At 39.7% G+C, this 22280-nt stretch overlaps 1 protein-coding gene across 2 annotated transcripts; it reads left to right on the top strand.

Moving 5' to 3' along the window:
* Positions 1-923: 923 nt before the first annotated feature.
* Positions 924-20600, top strand: LOC144662553 (uncharacterized). Of its 2 annotated transcripts, none has more exons than XM_078523390.1 (18): positions 924-1218; positions 2413-2476; positions 7831-7913; positions 8282-8324; positions 9765-9827; positions 10138-10212; positions 10974-11060; positions 12010-12080; positions 12960-13207; positions 13696-13830; positions 14689-14796; positions 15112-15167; positions 15258-15404; positions 15937-16034; positions 17005-17167; positions 18208-18478; positions 19155-19271; positions 19658-20600. In XM_078523390.1, exons 1-18 carry the CDS (start codon positions 1058-1060, stop codon positions 19849-19851), a joined length of 2184 nt encoding a protein of 727 aa, XP_078379516.1. In that variant the 5' UTR covers positions 924-1057; the 3' UTR covers positions 19852-20600. The 2 variants fall into 2 exon arrangements, with proteins under 2 accessions (XP_078379516.1, XP_078379517.1); XM_078523391.1 differs by having other exon boundaries at positions 925-1218; positions 17005-17159; positions 18203-18478.
* The last annotated feature ends 1680 nt before the right edge of the window (positions 20601-22280 follow it).

Here is a 22280-nt window from a genome sequence, read left to right as displayed (position 1 = left end):
TGTACAAATCGGTTCTTTTTCCGTTTTCAGTTTTAACAGGTTTAATATAAAGCAATGTATTTCTCTCTATTTTAAAAGCTTGTAATGCTTTCTCTTTTTAAACTGGAACTATTTATAAATGCAGCCCTTCCAATATCGCAAAGTTAATGGACCGAATTAAAAGTGAGTCAGTGACACAGGTATACTTTACAGAAAGAAAAAGTCTCTGACCTCTCCCAAGAGGAGTTGACAGGGCCGTCCATAGCGGAGGGGAGTGGGGAGGGGGAGGTGGGGACATGGGGGACAGGGGGCAGTTGCCCCGCCAGGAAAACTAAAAAAAAACACTAAAAAATACTAAAGGAGTGTTGAGTTTGCCCCCGCAGACAAATTAAAAAACACCTAAGTACAACCCTGGTTGAACCTAAGATCTCCTGGTATCTAGTCTGGATACTGTACCACTGAGCTACAAGAGACTCGTTTGAGCTTAGGGAAGGACCATATATAAGAAAAGTGATAGGGGATGGGGAAAATACAAAAAAAAATCATGCAAGACGTGCATATAATTGAGAATAAGGTATATTGGGGCCAAATGATTGCAAAATGATGCCCTCCGCGCATCAGACGTACTAATTTTTTTCCAGGGGATAACTCCTTATCAATTTTCTGGACGATCACTAAAAGAAGAGGTAGAAGAGAGAAAACTATTGTCAGAAAATTAAAAGATAATAATTTGTAGCCCAGTGACAACGGTGTCTGTGTAGTTTTTAGCGCGTTTAAAAGAGTGCGCGATCGCGAGAAGGCCGCGCGATGGCCCTCTCGCGCCTTTTGCGTTTCTGCCGGACAACGATCCACAGGGGGGGGGGGGGGGGTTAGTGGGGGTCCACGCGGGCCTGTTAATCCGTCTCCAGTCCTCCTCTTCTATTTGACTCGATACCTCTGTAACCACGCCTCATCTGCACAAAACATGGCGGCCTAAGCGGCTGTTTTTTCATGTTATTTATCATTCACCATCATTGTCGAGTACTGCAGCGTATGGCCTTTCACAAACACCGATGTCAATGAACTGTCACTTGCTAGCATGCTATCTCCTTCTGCTTTGAACATGTTTTCGCCGTCTCCCGCCAGTTCGGAGGACATTGGCTCGGCGGTTCTCTTTCCCTCTCTTGATACAGGCCTTTCAACTTCTGGTATGACATCTGAGGAGGTTGATGAGCAAATTGAAGGGGAAGAATCTGAATAGTAAGTTTGAAGCTTTTGTGCCTGCGTTTAAGTAATATTTAAGGATAATTATATTGACTGATGATCACATCTCGAAACTCAAATTATTCGGTTGTGATTCGAACGTAATGAACCGAAAGTCAGTCGAACGAAAGATCTGTTGATGGAGTTTGGTAAGCGAATGTAGTCAAACCCACAACGAATTTTGGGCAATAGATTATTTGATATCAAACTTCTGTAGAACTTAATTCAGAAGGCTTGTAGTTCAATAATCGAACTCAAGAATTTTATAGTCTATATCAATACATGGATTGCATTGGTTGTGATTGAGAATTGTCGAGTTCAATTACTAAGTGATAGCTGATAATTATGGTTATTATAACCAGACACAAGGATTCTGAGATTGAGGACAGATAAAATGTATAGGTTTAATATATTTTATTTCTATTTTAATTTTTTTTGTCCTCATCCCAGAATTTTGCCTCATCATAGCCTGTGTAGGCTCTACTGGGAAAAAGAACAGAAAAAACAAACAAAGGGGAAAGGAAGAGAGAGTTTCTAATGTCTTGTTTTAAGGTCGGGACACACTAGGCAATAAGTCACAGCGACAAGTCGCTCCGTGTGTACTTATTACAAGGCGCTTATTTGTTGCACACACAGCAAATTTTAAAGAGTGGAAATGTGACTAGTTTTCCAATTTAATGTGGCAAAAATACATGACGCTCTCTCATTGGTTAATTTATATTTTGTCGCAGCGCCTTCTCGCAGAAATGTGCACACATTGTGAGAATGTCACACGAGGTAACATGTTGCAGCAACTTGTTGCCGCGACATGTTGCAGCGACTTGTCGCCTAGTGTGTCCCGACCTTTATTGTTTCATGACCATTATTAAATGACAAATTGTTTTTGTAAGGCTTTGAAGTGTTAATGAGATACAGTTTACAAATGGTATACCAATTGACTGAGGAGCTTTCCATTTGTGTCAATGCCAGTACCAATCGTAATGTGTCTTATTTGTCAAAATAATTGTTTATGATTAGTGAGATTGTTTTGACGAATTGTATCTGTTGCACTGGACATTCAGTATCTACAGAAATCATACAGGTAGTGTTCACCCACTCTGATTAAAAAAATATTTTGCAAACCTAAAGCCATTCCAACTGTCTGTTGTCCACTTTATACAGTAGAGCTTAATGACTGTATTTGTTCCTCAGTGTTGATGCTAGAGAGTCCACAAAAGCAGACTTAATGGAGAAAGCCCTTTTGCAGGCATCTGAGGTAATAGTCCAGGAGCAAATGTCGCTGAAAAAAGTTCCGTGGGAATTTCGTGAAGATTTTTGACGATCAGAGTAAAAGTGTTGTGGAGGGTCTAAGGGACCCGATAAATGTTGTCGGCACTTTTGTAACCCGTGCAGACGATTTCTATGGGGCGTTGAAATGTGCCCTGTGTGGCTCAGCATGAAAACGAGGCTGAAGTTCTAAATTGCTTCGCGCGAGTTCTAAATTGGTTGAAATATTGCCGTTTTTTTGTATTTAAGGACGAAATTTTACTAGTCCTTAAAATTATGAAATAAAAGTACTATAGCTTGCACTGATTATACTGGTCACAGCTCTTAACCCTATTGAGACCCGGGGGAGGGGGCTTTTCACGCCCGCAATGACTTTGAACGCTTATAACTTTTTCAGGGTTCAACCAATAGCTGTCAAACTTTGCGAATTTATCTAAAATTTATCCGAGAATATTTTCGTAGGATAGATTGTTGTGTCAGGAACTTGACATCACCATGGCAAGGGCATTTTGACAGGCACGTTTTCCCAAATTTGTAATTTTCGTGTTTCTATTAATGAAAACTAACTTTAATGCAAATATTTTCACCTATTTACGGTCGGTAAGCACAGTTTTATTGATTTTAAGTACTTTGAAGTTATTTTGGGTGGTTTTCTTGGGTTTTGGAAAAATTTTGAAATCCAAGATGGCGGATCCAATATGGCGGCTGTTTTGACATCATAATGTAATTGCACGTGATGTGACATAGTCATCCCCAGGGGCGGATCCAGGGGGGGTGGATTGGGTGGCTAGCCACCCCCCTTGATCCACCGGAAAAACGAAAAAAAACATATTAAAATAGAAAATAAGGACAATGTCCATCCACCTTTCATAGTCAGGCGGCTGTTCAAAGTTAAGGGCGGCCTTTTTTCCAAAATAGGAGATTTTCGACAGCCTGTTTTACAAACTTCTGGCTTAATGTAACAAAACATGTGTTTATAATTTTAAAAAAATAGATTCCTTTTAGCTTTCAAGTGCTGTTTTAGCCTTGCTGGAATGATTTTTAGCAAGTTTTCTTACCATTTTTTCGCATTGAAGCAATTTTACAAGCAAGCAAAGTTGCCAAAATTGTCCGCAGGCCACTTTGCCAAGTGCAAAAAATTTCCACGCACGTGGGTGAGCAAAACAATCAATCACTGTTCATTTTATACGAACTAGAGTTTTTCTCCGAAATATAACTCAAGGTAAGTTGTGGAAAGTATATTTTGCCAAATTATCAAGTAAAAACAGTGGTTTAATAGCTTAACTGACAGCTGTATAACGCTGCTCAGAATCGCGGAAATCACGTTCAAGAGGCTTTAACTTTTCAAAATTTTCTGAGGGGGCATGCCCCCAGACCCCCCTAGGGGGATGGAGCCTATGGCTCTATGAAATATTGGCCTCAGACCCAAAATCATTTGCATTCCCACTTTCAAAAAATGGCCTAAAAGCCTGTAACCCCCTTCCCCTCCCCTCTTAAAAAAATGGGGCTTGAAGAATATGGTAAACAAAAATATTGGTAAACAGCCACCCCCCTTTGAAAAATCCTGGATCCGCCCCCGATCCCACGTGACGTATACCAAAAGATAGATGTTCGGACATACTATACATCCTATTAGCTTCATTGTGATTGCTGAAAGTTATTCTAGAAGCTACATGGGAGGGGGTGGACGCTCTTGGACCGCCCTTGGTCCAAGAAGGTCCAAAAAATGCCCGGTCTGAGGGGCCGGGCTAGGTTTTTTGTTAAAAAAAAAAACAGCTCCCCTGACTGGCTAAGCTTTGAAACAACTGATTACTTCCAGTATCAAATAAAGATTCTTAGATATTAATTACTATCGTATATTGTTTTAAAACTGTTAAAACCTCGACATGCATATGTTAAGTTTAAAATTAACAATAACTGCAGCAACAGAAACCTATTGGATGTGGACTATAAGTGGTCAAAGATGCCCATTATTTTGCAAAATGTCCTAATAGAATGAAGTGCAAGTCTTTCGGTTCTGAATGTGGACAAAGAGGAAAATCAATCATTTATTGAACTTTGTTTTTAGGCGTTTCAAAACTAGACTGCTTTTATGTCTGCGTAGTGAAAACCGAGGATTGGACGACTGTAGCGATGCGTAGAAAGTTCACCCACAAAACTTGCTACAATCTGAGAGGGGGAATGGGAGGGTCTGTAGACATATTACATATATTGAAAAAACGGTTTTTACTAGCGTCACTAGACCATGAATAGCCTTTTAATTTCGTTAAGTTGCCGAACGCCGGGATATTCATTGACCGCCTCCTGGTTAGCTCAGATGGTAGAGCGCCGGACTGCTGTGCAGGAAGTCGTTGGTTCGAACCCCAGACTGGACCAACACTCAGGGTCTTAAAATAACTGAGGAGAATGTGCTGCCTTTGTAATTACATCTGCAAATGGTTAGACATTCTAGTCTTCTCGGCAAAGGACGATAAGCCGTAGGTCCCGTCTCCTGTATCTTCAGTCTTATAACAGGGGACGTTAAAGAACCCACACACTATTCGCAAAGAGTAGGGCAGCAAGTTCCCGGTGTTGTGGTCTGGCCTTTGTGTAGTAAATTACAGTATGTGTACAGCGCATTTGAACATTACATATGAAAAATGCGCTATATAAATTGATTATCATTATCATATCATTATCATTCCTACATTTGGCAAGGGGTCGGGAGGTACTATGGTTCCAGGTCCTTCCACAGGAATCACAAGAAAATGTAGCCTCGATTTCATGGTCACGTGATCGAGACAATCCATATCAGCCGCCATATTGGATCCGCCATCTTGGATTTCAAAATTTTTCCAAAACGCAAGAAAACCACCCAAAATAACTTCAAAGTACCTAAAATCAATAAAACTGTGCTTACCGACCGTAAAAAGGTGAAAATATTTGCATCAAAGTTAATTTTCATTAATAGAAACACGAAAATTACAAATTTGGGAAAACGTGCCTGTCAAAATGCCGTTGCCATGGTGATTTCAAGTTCCTGACACAACAATCTATCCTACGAAAATATTCTCGGATAAATTTTAGATAAATTCGCAAAGTTTGGCAGCTATTAGTTGAACCCTGAAAAGGTTATAAGCGTTCAAAGTCATTGCGGGCGTGAAAAGCCCCCTCCCCCGGGTCTCAATAGGGCTAAGACCTGTGACCAGTATAATCAGTGCAAGCTATAGTATTTTTATTTCATAATTTTAAGGACTAGTAAAATTTCGTCCTAAAATACAAAAAACGGCAAAATTTCAACCAATTTAGAACTTGCGCGAAGCAATTTAGAACTTCAGCCTCGTTTTCATGCTGAGCCACACAGGGCACATTTCAACGCCCCATAGAATCCGTCTGCACTGGTTACAAGATTGCCGACAACATTTATCGTGTTCCTTAGGTCCCCCTTAACACTTCTAAACTAGTCGGCAAAAATCTTCACGAAATTCCCACGGGAATACCATTGCTCCCAGACTATAAGGAAGTTTTAATTGATATGTACGTCTTTCTTTTAAAATTTTTCAATTAAACCAGTTTGATTTTTAGTTCCCTTTGTCTCGTTTCATTATGAACATAGTTTGAAACAAAGGAAAATATGAATTATATTTTACTGGTTTGAAAAATTTTAAACCAAAAATAAATTTGAACCATTGCTTATACATGGTTACAAGTACTTCATGTACAGCGCTGTCATAAAGGGCTGTAACCCGTAACACCTGTTAAGGTTGAGTTCACCCAACGTTAATGGTGAAGCTGTCAATTGGTGCTATGTTACACTTACATGTACATACAGAGTTAAATGATGCTTTTAAAAACACTTAATGACAAGTCTGATGTACATGTACATGTAGTAGAAAGCATAATTATAATTATAATGTCTAAGTGGGTATGAAAACAAGTTGCAAAGAAATTGAATTTTCCAGGTTGCCCTTTGGGCAAGCAATAGCCAGGATGTACTAGCCTGAAAGTCTTTTTCACTAGCCCCCAAAACTCTCATAAGCATGATGCTTATGATGCGTCACTTGCCTGTTCCAAGGGCAAATGAAGGATTAATTACACTAGTCCAACCACAAAATCAACTAGCCCTGGGCAGGCTAGCGGACACTGCATGGTACAGTGTAACTTATTTTTATGCTGGAAATGCTGCATATAATTAATTAAAAGGTGATTAGCCATGCAATCGTGCTTACTGATAGTTGCAGCGATCAGTACACATCCATACATATACAGTCATGTAAATGTACATGATTGTACATGTAGTAGAAAAGAAGTCATATTGATCAGCTCAGAAAAAATGGAATGATTAAGACGGAATCCACTAGCAAGTCGAGTAACATTTATTGGACAAAAATCAAGTACCAGAATAATTTAAATCCTATTGCGTTATTTCCTACAATTAATATAAGGTAAAGATGTAAGTAATTATCTGTGGTAACGCCAACAACAATTTCTTATCAGAGTCTGAGAAAATGAATTTCAAAGTTCACAAGGTATAGGCAGAATCTCACGTGTAGCCATTTTGGAAATTCGTCTTAAGCGATTCAGTGGAATTCAGCGGAACTTCGAAATTTGTTTTCGATGTTTGGTGTTGTTAGAAAAGATTTCTTTTGATAAGATATTTGAAGCAGCAACAAAAAAGTTTGCAATAAGGTGGAAATAAGTCTGGTACAACAATTTCTTATCAGAGTCTGAGAAAATGATATTCAAAGTTCACAAGCTATGGGCAAAAGCTCACATCTTTTAAGCGATTCATGGGAACTCAGTGGAACTTCGAAATTTGTTTTCGATGTTTGGTGTTGTTAGGAAAGATTTTTATTTCGATAAGATATTTGAAGGAGTAACACAAAAGCTTGCAATCAGGTGTAAATAGTTTTGGTACATAATTTTGTCCAATAACTACTCGAAGTCCTGGCAGATTTCCTCTTAATCCTTACGAGTAGTTCTTGATCCCCTGCGGTGGTGGCCTAGTGGTTAGTGTGCTGGTTTCTCAATACAGTGGTCTGTGTTCAAGTGCTGGCTTGGGTCACTGTGTTGTGTTCTTGGGCAAGACACATTACCCTTAAAGTGTCTCTCTCCTTCCAGGATGGGTACAGGTAACTCAGTAACCACAATAAACAAGCATCCCGTGCAGGGGGGAGTAGAATCTCTCCTGTTTCCTTCGCAGTACAGCAGGGACCGTAGATCGAGGGAGGGGCTAGTGGGGCTTTAGCCCCCCCACTTTTTTACAGTAACAAGAAAAAAATTATAATGAATTAAGAAACATGGGAAAAACAACAAGGGATCTTGCACTTTAATTAACAAATAATAATGCATGATTAATTTCAGCACATTTTACTTCAAAATGGAGGGAAGTTACATGTCAAAGATATTGCTGATGGAATTGCTGAAAGTGGCCTTGTTCCACCCAGGTTAGTTTTACACATTAAAGTCCACGTCCATGAACAGCAAACTGGAAACTGGTTTGCTGACCATTGTACTTACAGGGTTGTAAAATGTGGGCAGCTGCCGATACAAGCCAAAATCACCATAAGATTTATTTTCTTTATTGTCTTTGCTGGGTTCTTTGCTGAGCTACATGCATTCTTCTGATTCTCCTGAAAAAGTTGGCAAAATTATGATTTAAATTTGCAAAGAGAAACAAGTTCTATGCAAATTAGACGATTGAAGTTACCTGACTTTTGAAGATTACAGGAAACCTTATCAAAATGTTTTTTGTTTTGGCTCATCTTAGAAGGTACAGTAGATAATGTTAGTGATGCCCTGCTTTACATTATAGGTCAAAAGCTTTGAATAGTTTGGAATCAATTTTATATCGCGAGGTGAGTTGTTTTCAATCAATCTTCATAATTATATACAGATGTTTAAATAATATTTTGGCTGCAAGGTACTGTACATACATAATAATAATAATAACTTAAAAAAAATAATAATAACTTAAAAAAAATAATAGTAATAATAACTTAATTTATCCTGGTAGACCGGTCAGTCAATCAAAAATAGAGATTGACTGGTATCAATCGGTGACCAGTATAAAATTACAAGCATAAAAATTTACAAGCATAAAAAATTACTAGCATAAAAATTACAATTTATTACAAATCTAAAAGGTACATGAATTATATACAAGAAATTAAAATTAAAATTGTACAAGTGTGATTTGCACTATCCATGTTCATTAGATGAGTGAAAGTTTTGCCTTTAAATTGTGCAAGTGTTGTGAGCTCGCGAATCTGTCTTGGCAGTTTGTTCTAGGCACTCACAGCTGAAAACCTAAACGAGGTCTGTCCACATTTGGTCTTAACTTGTGGTAGATCTAATAGTGTTGGAACTCTAAAAGATCGACAATGTTTAGAGCTGTGATCGTTTCATTAAGTAACCTGTCAACTGCTTAAGGCAGTTAATGTTGTTAATTATCTTGACTAAACATATTTATTGGCCATTCTGAGGTTGTGCAGGGGACTGGGGCGAGTTTTTAATTTTAAGCAATCAATAATCTGACACCTTCACATGAAAGAACTCGGTGAGATTGGTCATTTGACCAAGTTTGACGCTTTTAGGATGAACAGAGACGAAGTTATGGGCCTTGAAACATGGTTAAAAATCCATACAAACGTCTCTTATTTCGAGACAGCGTCCCCCAAAACCATATAAATTTTTTATGATTTTTACGATACTCTTTAAAACGGGCAAACATAGTGATTTTCATCTTAGTTTCTTTCACATAATGGGTCTTTGGCAGGATTTTACAGCTGTCACAAAACGGATATTAACAATTTTAAAAGTTTATATGGTTTTGGGGGATGCTGGCTCACAATTAGAGACGTTTGTATGGATTTTGAACCATGTTTCAAGGTCCATAACTTCGTTTCTGTTCATCCTGAAAGCATCAAACTTGGTCAAATAACCAATGTCACCGTGATCTTTCATGTGGTGGTGTCAATTTATCAATTACTTAAAATTTGAAACTCGCCCCAGTTCCCTACACAACCTCGGAACGGCCAATAGCTTGATGAAAAAACGTCTACATTTGGTGAAGAATAAAAATTGTACACTTTTTGTCTGCTGGATAATTGTTTTGTTTAAATTATGCAAACAGCACTGTTTCAATCTCTGATGAAGGCAACTGAACTTTGCCAAAAATTAAAGTTTTTATTTAAAAAATTTTTAAAAGACCAATTTTATAGTTCTTTTTAAGATCAGATTCAAAATATTATTTATTTAGTTTTTACTGAAACACTTTTAATTATTTATTCTCATAGACTTTCCGTGAGGGTTCCAGATTTAAAAGAATTGATAATCACTTTGGGTGGTTTGCTTTGATGGTAAGTGCTTGACAATCTTTCAGTGTTTACTTAATAGCAACACTAAGTGCTGTTTATATGATCTTATAACCTTTTTGTGTTATCCAGTGTACTTGAACACAGTAACCTAGGGGTATACTAGTGACTTAGGCTAGGTTAAGGAAATCTAAATTATTGTCAGTAATGGTAATTAAAATTCTAAATAATCTAGCCTGCCCGCACAGTCTTTATGATTTCAAGATATCGGACGACAAACAACTTTCTGAGACACTAGAAACATTGTCAATTGTACATTGAACAATTACCACCACTATCTTTCTTGCTCGTTAAGGAAGTTGATGTTGACGACGATGATGATGATGATGATGACTCGATGGATAATGAGACAACAGAGGGAGATGATCAGGTACATGTTCATCTAGGTAGTTGTTTTGGCAATAATTCTGGAGAAAAACTTGAGAGAAAGCTGTCCTTTTCTGGGCTGTTTCTGTAATAAAAATATTACAATTTAACTGTACATGTATGTATGCACTACATGTGAGGCTTTGTAGAGGAGGTTTTGACAACATTTTTTTATTATTTTTACTGCACTGATATACAATCTAAATTAAAGAAGAGGGTTGTGTGTATTAAATCCATTCAGGGTTCTTTTTCAGAAAAAAAAATGTAATTTAGGGAACACAGAGCTTGTGTTTTAATAAAACACAACAAAATGCAAATCATCAATACTTGTATTTAAAGAAACTGCAATGACATCTGATTAAGTGAATCATGTCTCAAAGATTTGTCACCTCTCACGCGAAAATGTACACTAACGGGTGAAACACACGGCTATCAAACGGGTCACACGAAAATGTACGCTAACGGGTGAAACACACGGCTATCAAACAGGTTGGAAACAGCTTACCAAGATGTTTGAAACAGGTGAAAATGAATGGCTGAACAGCTTATATTTATTGATTATTCCAAACATATAGCCATCAAAGGCTGAATGACTCATGAAAATTTTTTGAATGGATTGACATGTTGAACGGGTTCACGAACAGATTATTAATTATGCCAAATGGATAGCCATAAATGGCTGAACGGCTCATGTAAATATTTTTGTGTCATCAAGCTGTACTTTGATAATTAATTATTAATAAGAAAAATTACATTCTTTTGCAGTCTGTTAGAACCACTGCATCAAAACATCCCGTTGACTACAAAAGGAAATGCCTTGGAATAAAAAGAATGGTCAAACAACTGGTGTTTGTATGTGTTATTATATGTAATAGTTTTTTGATTTAAAGGGATTAGGTCATGGTATTTAAGGTAATTCAATTTATTTTCGTTAATTAAAAGCTCTAAACTTTAAACTGGCAGAGCAAAAGTCTTTTATTGGCAAAATCACGGCCACATAACAAACAACCTGGATGATTTTTTAACCTTGTAAATAACCCTTTCACACAAAATGAGATAAACTTTAAAAAAAGTCAGGCCAACGTTTTTCAAGTTTACCCAAACGCAATCCATTTTTAATTAATCTTCTTGAATTTTTCCCATCCATGCCCCTTTTTGGCCTTTCTGTGTTTCTTTTGAGTTCTTCTACAGTTTTAAGCCATTATTGTGAAATTTCAGTTAATTCTATGAACAGTTGGTCAGTGCCGAAATTGCTTAAAATTGCGTGACATAGCCACTTTAATTATACCAACTGTATGATTATTATCAAGGAGCAGTGTCACAGATTTTAGCCAACTGCTTCAACAACATCCTCAATATTATTTCGTTTGTCTCACGTTGCACAACGTAGTCACGTGTGATGGAGATCGGGACGTTTCGACTGCATACTGCTAGTCTTCATCAAGCGATAAGGTCGACTGGTTGTGCGTTAGCTTATAAAGCACACGGCTGCGCTGTGATTGGTTGGTTTTCAACAGCTGTGATTGGTGCATTTTGATCCTCAGTGTTCTGCATACTGGTGTACTGTTGTTCCCTCGGCGGTCCGCAGTCGTACAGTTCTCCTGTTGTTGTGTTATGTTTCACACGTGACTACGTCGTGAGACAAACAAAATAATACTTTATTATTATACTCTACCACGATGAATAACCACAACATTTTTTACGATATTATCCTCAATATTGTTACTCCACTTTAAACTCACAAACAGCTTGAAACAGCTAGACTAGTGATGTTTGAGATTTTTCTTGCTGTGTTTTGCAGGAAAATGGAGCATTGAGTGATGAAGTGGTGAGGACAGAGGCAAAACTTCAAAGAGCAAAAACCGAGAGAAAGTAAAAGCATCTATTTTGTGTAAATGTATATTAATTGCAACCGGTGGTATAAATAGGATAAATTTAGCATCATGGCACATAATGTGTGCAAGGTACAAAACACAATGGAAAGCTGTCAGGTCGAAAACCTGTCAAGTTTGGCTACCTGACTGACAAAGTAAGAGAACGCTTAATCTGAAGATTTGGTGAGGCTCACATGTATTGACCCATTGGAATTCGTTATTGACATCTTTCCTGTAGGGTTATTCCACTGAAATAGAACCTGCACTGAGATTTTTGTCAAACTTTGCCTATTGATTGTTTATGTTATAGGAACTCAAATTTTGAAATAAAAATGGGGGGGGGGGGGGGGGGAGGATGCCCATGCTGGTTTAAGAGCAACTTTTTACAGTACCTTGTTTATACCCAATAAATCCTTATAATATCACCATGATTATAGTCACGATTGCTTGCTAAACTCATGTTTGCAACAATCATTTCTTATTCTTCACTAAGAATTGGTCCATATTAATTCTACAGAAAGAAAGTTACTACTCAATTCAAAACAACAGAAATAATGATAGGTCATCGTACTCGTTTTTTGAGAAAATGACTATTAAACTCTCTAGGGAGGTCTAGCCGTAAAGAAAAAGCCCCATTCTTTAAACAAATGTGTGCATGCTAATCACGTTGAAATTGTGTGCAGTAGGGATGCACAATCCAATACTGGGGAATGACCTTAAAACCCGTCTGGAGTCCTGTGTATGACCATCACGATGCAACAGTCTTCAATGAATGTGCCATTTAGTATGAGTTCCTGCAAGCTTTTTACATGATTACTCTCATGTGATAAAGTCCTTTACAAATATTCTTGTTAAATCTTCCCTGTTACTCTCCAAGGTTCATTCTCAAGAGATTGTTCCAGTATCAAGCCGCTGCCGAGGCTGGGGTGTTCCAGGCGCCACCCTATGCTCCTTTCCCTCCAGATATTTTACCGCCTGTAATGCTTCCCTCGTTCGCAGTGGACAAGCCCAAGGCACCAAAGGTCAAGGCTAAGAGAGCAGCAGCAAAACCAAAGGCAGAGAAGGAGCCCAAGGCTTCAACAACAGCAGCAGCAAAAGCTCAGAAGGCTGCTACAGACAGTGCAGGTTTGCAGCGATGTGATGTAGTATATCAAACACAAGAGACAGTGATGTAATGTATATGAAATGATTCATATATGAACTGCGGATGTATATGAAAGTGATAAATGATCGTCGCAGTGAATTTCCAATTTAAGCAATTGGAATAAAGAAGCCTGAAAAAAATTCAGGGCTTTATCAAGTATCAATGCTGAGTCAGTAATATGGAAGAATTTGTGAAAATTCGGTTTGTTACACCTCTACAGGCATATAAGCCTATCCTGTTTGACTTTGGTCCATGCAAGATACCCTGTTTAAGACAAAAATGGGTGAAATATATACCCCGTTCAAGACAAAAAAGCCTGAAAACCATACCCTATCGGGCCGCACGTCCCCGTTAAGCCCTAATAAGGGAGTGCCCCCCCCCCGGGGTGAAAGGTTTGCAGTGTCATTGTGGCAGCGTTATCAAGTAAGAATAATCATAATTCTTTGTTTTCTTTTTTTCCCATCAACAGCTCAAGAAGTACTAAAAGAGAAAGAGAAGCCTGCAAAACCAGAAAAGAAGAAGACTGCAAAACCCAAAAAACCAAAAGCACAACCTGAAAACTCTACTCCTGCTGCTGCCACAACTGCTGTGGCAACACCAAAAGGTGGGTGTGCCTTATGCATTGGTGGCTACAGGGCTCGAGACTAACGGTAGTCAACTGGCCAAAGGCTAGTAAAAATGCAGTTTTGGCTAGTAGCTTTTGGCCTTTCACTAGCCAAAATGGCTAGTGAAAAAATCAGGCATTAGTGGCAAGAAACCGCACTTCAGTATTAAAATCGTCTCTCAGAGAATAATTATAACTAACAAGTAAACTGTTGACATTATAGAATGTGAAGCTTTAAACAAAATTCTAGTTGACAAAACGCATGTACATGTACAATTTTTATAGTGAAGAACAAAGCCCAATTTTTAAGGGAAAAAAACTGTGAAGATTTAAGGAACATTTTACGCCTAAAGGTTTAAACATTATCGGACATTGTTTCCCCTCCCCCCCCCCCCCTAAAAAAACTATGCTTAAAATTGTGGCTAGTAGAAAATACGTTTTGGCTAGTGAAATCAAAGCTGTCACTAGCCAATAGGCTACTTAGCCAAAAAAGTAGTCTCGAGCTCTGACTACTAATAGAGATTACAGTAACTGACCAACTACCAGGGCTCGAATCTAACGGTAGCCAACTAGCCAGGCTAGTAGAAATGCAGTTTTGGCTGGTAGGTTTTGGGCCTTACTAGCCAAAAGTACCTCACGAGGTAGTTTTTAATAATGCTCAGAATAAACATGTTTCCAGCATGACCGGTTCAATGCAACACTGGATGTGAACACTTTTTTCTTTTTAGGGAAACACGTGTCATTCGTGAATGGTCAACCTTGTGAAAATGCAGTACTAGTCGCTTCAGGCATGCTCTAAGGTTCCTTTTAAGTAAATTAATTCCCTCTGTAACATGTGAGTGTCTACTGTCGCTTCAGCTGCTGCCGCAGGGGCTAATCAAGGAACCCCTACAGTGAAACCCAAGAGAAAGAAGCCAGGTACAGCTATCAAGAGAAAGGTACAGCCCATCACGGTGGATGCTAAAGGTAACAGTGGCTAGCTTAGGTGCCCTCCTTACTAGAACTGCTTAGTCCTCTCCCCTGGTGTTATTTTCATACCTTTATTAACCCCTCCTACCCCTCTCCCCCATCTCATTTTTTTCTCTCGGGAATCACTCCCATGCGCGTTGTACTTTGGTTAGAAATGATTGCCGAAATGCTACTGAGGAGACTGCTTCATCTTTTTCTCATTTTAAACAAAAAATTTGAGGTTTCTAGGCTGTATACTGTAGGTTTCTTAAGGCTGAACTGAGAGTAACACATCATTTCAAAAACTTTTTTTTTGCTCCTCTCCCCACCTAGGCAAACCTATCTTTCCTATCGTTCTCGGAGGCCTTACTGTTCACAGCCTTGGCGAGGTAAGTCATCTTGGGGTGAGACGGTAATTCTTGCAACATTCTGAAGTGCTTTATTCATTTGTGATTTTTTTAATTTTTTTTTTATACTAGATTGTTCACGATCGGCCCGGTTTCCACTCTGAGCGTTATATTTGGCCCGTAGGCTACTGCAGCTCCAGAACTTATCCCAGCATGAGGAATCCTGACTTGAAGTGTATTTACACCTGCAAGATTCTAGATGGAGGATTCGGGCCTCAAGTATGCATGTTTCCATTTTGTCTTCCACCTATGATTAGTTTTTTAGTTGCTCGTCGTGTTGGAGTGATTGTTTTAACGCCTTGTTGTCGCGCGAGGCATTAGTAACCGCGCGCATGGGGTGCGCGTAGCGTGTAAAATAGTTGAATATTTAAGTCTGTTGCAGTTTTTGATCGGTGGAGCCACATGGCTCATCAGCTTCTGTAGTATGTAGTGACTAGGACCTTAGGTGCTTCCCCTACACGGGATGCAAGTCCTTCGCTGGCCAACCCGACCCCCTAGCCCCTACCCCAGCATAATAATTGTCAAGCTATCCCACAATTCGCCGGTCGCACCATTAATTTTGCTCTCCTGGGTGGGAAGAGGTATTGAGATAAAGTGTCTTGATCTGACAAGAACACAACATCAGGAGACACTAGCTTAGCTCGAACTTTGAACCGCCGCAAAAGGATTCTGCGTACAATCAGTGCGAAGAGCTCTTTGCTTGAACACATTCGATTCTAGTTTTTGACTTATCCATTTTGTGTGATTCCAGTTTGAAATGTGCCCTGAAGATGACCCAGACCACCCAATCGTAGCTTCATCTGCCACTGCATGTCACTGCGTGGTCCTCAAGGCAGTCAATAAGGCTAGGTAAGTATCATGCTTATCAACTGTCGCTTTATGTCGTTTAAGGGACTGGTCAATAAGTACAGGGGGGGGGGGGGTGGGCCGGAGCAGAAAGGGGGTGGGTCATCAGTTTTTGAGCCCTCAAAAAGGGGTGGGTTATGCAATTTTGATATACACGTAAGGGGGTGGGTCATCTTATTTATTCACTGACTTTGAACTGTTATAGTTCCAAGAAAAGTTGTATTCATCAGTATATAAAATTGATAAATTTCTCCATGTGGGCAGTTTTAAATGAATTTCTTGCGATTTCAGAAGGCCCAAATAAAAAAATTTCCCGGGGGAGCATGCCCCCTTACCCCCCTAGATGGCTTGTGGACATAACATCAGTTTTACCTGTCTCTCTTCAACATGCATAGATTCACGCTGGGCTTTAGGCCTTTTAATACTAGTAAACTCTTTAGTCAAACACTTTGCAAATATGAATGATGGACAATGGTTGTAGTATCTGTTATTAATTTCTGTATAAAAATATGAACTCTTCTATAATTAATTATGAGTTAATATTACATACTAATTCAGTTTTTTGCATATGTTTGTGTCTTAATTTCCCCATGGACTTTACACAGTGAAAATAGGTGGAAAACTTACAAAAGGCTAGTATAAGAAGTGATAAACTCAACCTTCTTTGGTGTGTTTGGGCAAATGACTATATAGGGAATTCCACTTTAAAAGCTGAAGACAAATCAAAACCTCCAAACCCTAACAGATGATAAAGAAATAATGATTTGTCTCTTGATTTTTTTAGCAAAGGGGGTGGGTCATGTAATTTTCAACCCCCTATCAGGGGTGGGTCAGTCAGTTTTGACCCAGAAAGAAGGGGTGGGTCACAAATTTTTTAGCCACCACTTTTCCAATTGCTCCGGCCCACCCCCCTCCCCCTGGTACTTATTGACCAGTCCCTAAGCTTACTCATGGAATGTTTTTCTCCTTACAGAGGTAGGGATGCGTCCAACACTGGCTCGGGTCCAGAGTTTTTCGGTTTCTCTCATCCAACCATTCAGTACTTGATTCAGAGTTTACCCGGAGCGCGAAAATGTACCAAGTACCAGTGGGTTAAGTTCGAATTACCTAAACCACAAAGCAAAACAGGTACAGGTGTAAATATATTTGTAAAATTCATTAAATATTCATGCGGGTGCAAACCAATCCCAGTACCATATTAAGATCACATGTACACAACTTTAAACCCCAATACAAATCAAACAATAGAATTCACTTTTGATACAAACTCCTGCTCAGCTAATTAGTATTCATTATTTTTTGATACAGATCTCTACTGATTCGCATAACAATACTTTGCATTAAATTTATTGTTTTCATTTCACAAGTAGAATAAAATATTCGCGTCCGATCTGTATGGCCGTTTACAATGGCTCGCCTATCGGCTCGCCATTGTAAACGCCCATACAGATCTCCCGCTCATATTTTATCTACTACATAAAATGAAATCAGGAAAGTGAGACGCAGTGATAATAATAGACAGCCAATCCAGATTAGGTTTTAAAGGAAAAATGCACAGAAAACAGAGTACGCTGGTATCGTTTAGAACAAAGGTGTATGGAAAGATTCTTGTATTGTTGTTCGGCGCAAGCTAAATAACCCACCCACTGAATCGATGGTCCAGGTTAGGATATCGCCGGACAATGTCGTTGCACATTTGGTATGCGATTTTCGTATGGTTTTATAACTCAGGTCCATAACAATTCTCATACTCTCATATTCAATACTCTCATAGTGCCTCTCTTCACCCCGGTGTATAAATGGATACCGGCGAATTTAATGCTGTGGGGGGGGGGGGGGGTTAGAAATACTCATAGTCGCTTCATGCTACGGAAACCGGGATAAGCTCCGGCCTGATGGGCCACTTGGCTCGTATGCAGACTTTACCATTCGTGCACCAAGGTGGAGAGTAGCATCCTGAGAGAGACAAATGCCACTAGATTTTTAAGTCTTCCTTCACCTCCCTTACTGCTAACTGACATGCAGCCAAACTTTTCACTGACAATGACTGAAATTTTGACTGCCAACTGAACTCTGTACCGCCCCCATCCAGATGCACCATCGAGGGTCTTGTTCAAGGACACCGTCGTAAATTGAGTTGTTTAATCATGAATTTGCTATTTTGTCCGTAGGTAAGTCAACAACTACGGACCCATCCGGTATCGCTCAGGGCATCCCCACCGCTATTGACGAAGATTCCATTGCTAGCATGGAAGAAGATGATCACATTACGCACGAAGATCACATAACGCACGAAGATCACATGACACACGAAGATCACGAAACGCATGACGATCACATAACGCATGAACATCGCATTAAGCGTGAAGATAGCATGTCACCAGTGATGCAGACACCGACGTTTCATCCCTCGGCTCCGATGGATCACGACGAAGAACTGTTTAAAGGTAAGTGAACTGACGTGATTTCTTTATTTAATCTCAGCGAAACAAGAGGAAAAAAGCAACCGTCTTATTTTGGACCAAGTTGTAAGAACTATTTAGTAGCAACAAAGTGAGAGGCGCGTATAATTATTTTAAAAGGACAGTTGCAACGTTTTGCGTAAACTTTGTCCTTTTAGTTAATTGGATGCAAAACTAAAACCAATTGTTAACTGGTAAATTTGACCTCACTGGTCGCCTTTCTTCGTGGTCATCGCCGGCAACAAGTTTTCCCGCGCTTTTCGCAGGTTACTCGTTTCCCCGCGCTTACCGCCGGCTTGTAGAGTGGTTGCATGTTTTCCCGCGCTTCCCGCCGGCAAAATGTTTTCCCGCGCTTTTCGCAAGTTACACGTTTTCCCGCACTTCCCTACGCTTACATCAGTGGTTCCCCCCGCCTTTCGCCGGTGACTGGGTTTCCCGAGTGTACTGCCGGCTGGCAGTTCAGTTGTTGCATGTTTTCCCGCGCTTACCCTCGGTTACATCATTGTTTCCCGCGCTTATCGCTGTAACACGTTTTTTCTTACTTGTTCTTATTGGCTATGTGCTTTTCTGTGTATGTAGTGCTGGGCTGCGAGTTCAGGGGAAAAATGCTACTATGCATCAAGCCACAGTCACGAATTGTTATTTTCAATATCTTTTTCAGATACAGACATGGGACCGTTGACCCTTACGTCCACTATCACTCCTCTGTCGTCCCCAGGCCTCGGCAGTCCCAGCGCACAGCTTGATGGGTTAGAGCATGATAGCGAAATGGACACCGGTGAGTACCGTAGCTTTTAGAAAGTTCACTGGGAAGTTTTATTATATACAGTTGAACCCCGTTATTTCGAACCGTCAGGGGAAACAAAAATTAGTTCGAAATGGCGGGAGTTCGAAATAGCCGATAGTAAATGAGTGAAGGGCAAATCCAAGGGAAATTAGTTTTAGTTCGAAATAACGGGGAATTCGAAATAACCGAGTTCGAATTAGCGAGGCTCAACTGTAGTCAGAAACACCAGTTTTCTCCTCGTCCCTTGACCCACGAGCTTAATTCTCCCTAGAAGAGTTATAGAAAATAAATGGACACTAGTAAGGAGATTTTCGAGTTTGAACTAGGTAGCAGCGTGTATAACAAAAATAGTGATTAATCCTTCTGTATGCACGCAGGAATGAATCCACTGTTGTCGTCACCTACTCAATCCGCGTTCCCGACATCCCTCTCGGGCATTCCGCTGTCGCCGACTGCCGCTGGCCAGGGATCGTTCGTTCTGCCGCCTACTTCGCCACTGTTCGGACAGCACGGGTTTTCCGATTCCGGATTCGCCTCCAAAATGAAATCATACGTGAGGAACATCGGTTGAGTACTTTGGATCTTGTTTGGTTTGTGATATTCCCGGTATCTTTATCCGTACTGACGAAGTTTTAGTGGAACAATATAAAATCGGACTAGAAATGTCTCCATTTATGTAGGACAGACAGGGAGACTGGAGTCTCATGATATATTGTGGAATGGAGATAGAATGTTGCTGTAGCTTGTGTTGTTATCGTGGTAGAGGAAAAAATCGACTTGAGAACTGAAGGCTGAAGATCATTGGATAAAAACTTGTTACGAAAACATGATATTTGACAGGGGTCATGGAGAAATTGGCGTTCAAAGACACGCGCTTCTTTACGTCTTCTTTGCGAACTGTAAACTGAAACAGTCAGATCGTTTTAAAGCTGAGTTGTGTTGTACAGTAAGTCATTCAGCAACACACAGAGTGTGCGTGCCTCGTAGCTCCAGATGGACACTAGCGTTAGTGGCCAAAGAACGTGGCCTTTCCAAATTCTTTCTTGTAAAGCAGGATAAAGCTAACACTCAGTCAGTCTGGGTTTTCCAATGGAAACTTATATACAATGAATAGAAAACCTAAGCCATATGGTATATTTTTGTCTGAAAGTGACTACAGACGGATAGGACACGATTACAGTGCGCATGCGTGTCTTTTGGCCTGACGCAAAGAACTTATTCGAACCCACCTAAAACTTGTAAATTTTGGAACTATTTGTGTACAGGTTGAGAACGTTTATTAAAATACCGTATAATATACGGTGTCAAGCCCAAAACGTATATGTTTGCGAAATTTATTTTGCTGCGAGGAAATTGTCGTTTAATGAACACGAGGCAGGAATGTTCTCTAAAGCAGTTCTCCGGTATTGTCTGTTGTAAAATTGTTTCATGTACCAAATTTATTGCTTGCATTTTCTTTTCGTATCATCAACCATGGACAATCTCTTGATTATTTCTGCACGCCATTCAGATTAGGACTGGGGAAAATTTGTGTTGGCTTACACCACAAACCATCCAAGCCAGCCTTACCAGGCGGCCATCTTTGATTTGCCTGGCGGGGGGAGACTGGGGGAAGTCAAATTTTTACTTGCCCTCCCGGTGAGAAATTTCGAGTTCTTGACGTCCCCTCCCTAGCGCTTCCACTCTTCTACAACATCACAAAATCAAAACTGAACTGACTGCTGGTGAGCTATTTTTCGAGTACTGAACATGAATCTTTCATTTGAGTGAAATTGCTCATGTTGTATGGTATACCTTGTATGCACGAAAAAGCATGACAAACTAAATCCGTTGACACTCGATTTGTCTGCCACTGAAATGTAATGAAACCTTCATTTGAATCGTGGACCTCAATATTGAACCCCAAAGAGCTTTAGATCTAGTCTGCCGATTGATGAGAACGATTAGTTGCGAAAGAAATGGAAATAGACCCCCCCCCAACCCATATAGCTTTTTCTCGAGACAACAGTGACACAACGTCTGTTGCAGAATAATGGAATCTCTATTTTCTCTTGGCCTGTCGAACGGGGCAGTGAAAAACAAGCGAAAAAAATAAACGGGAAAAATGACTGCGCGCTCAAAGAGGCACTGCTCGCAGTTTGTAGTGCGAAAACAACTATGATGATTGTTACTTGCTCTAGAAAACGATGCTAGCACATCACAAAGGGTCATATCCTTCTCTATTTTTACTGGTAAACTAATACGGAGACAAAATACCTGTATAGTGTTTTTATTTCTCCGAATGTATTGCGACAGACTTAATGAACTTCGTCGGGTTCGAGTTGTAGACAGGTGTGCACAGACTGAAAATTGCGCAACTGACGTATAGCCAAAGTATTAAAGTATTTTATCCAATTATGAAAAGAAGTGTCGAGGAACTTCTTGGGGAAGCCATTAGTGTATCTGTCTCACGTCACAAAATAGGAAATGCTATTAAACAAGAAGCCATCGAGAACTATCTGGGTGATAGTGAAGTGATTTTAGTCAAAGCTTGAGCATTGTATTTCATTGACTTGCTATTTACTGCATATTTCAGCTTTGTTGAATCTTTGAAATTTTTAGCCAGTTCGTGCCTTTAGGTTATGAACTTTATATTTAATAATGAAATATTTGTTACATAACAAAAATGAATTGGATTCTTGATCATTAATGGCCGCCACGCGTTCATTCTAATACACCAGATTGGTCTAATCTCGAATTCTACACCCCTCTACGGAAATTAAGTTCTTATGTTTTGTAAACCATTTTAATCTTGTTCAATTCTGACCAGCCTTCGCCCATGCATTTTCTTTTGTGTTTATGTTTCGTCATCTAGAGGTTTCGCTCGTTTTTAAAACCAATTTTATCCGTAGCAGACTCGTCTAAACTCCGCTAAAAATGTGACCTGCGATAGGACCTTTGATGTCTAAGAAGCGATCTGGAAAAAGATGATGGGAGGTCGCCCTTAAATCTCACGATAAA

Source organism: Oculina patagonica, chromosome 8 (assembly GCF_052425735.1).
Source record: "Oculina patagonica isolate OP01 chromosome 8, crgOcupat, whole genome shotgun sequence".
In the NCBI taxonomy this organism is placed as follows: Eukaryota; Metazoa; Cnidaria; class Anthozoa; order Scleractinia; family Oculinidae; genus Oculina; species Oculina patagonica.
This window is presented reverse-complemented; position numbering and strand designations above follow the sequence as displayed.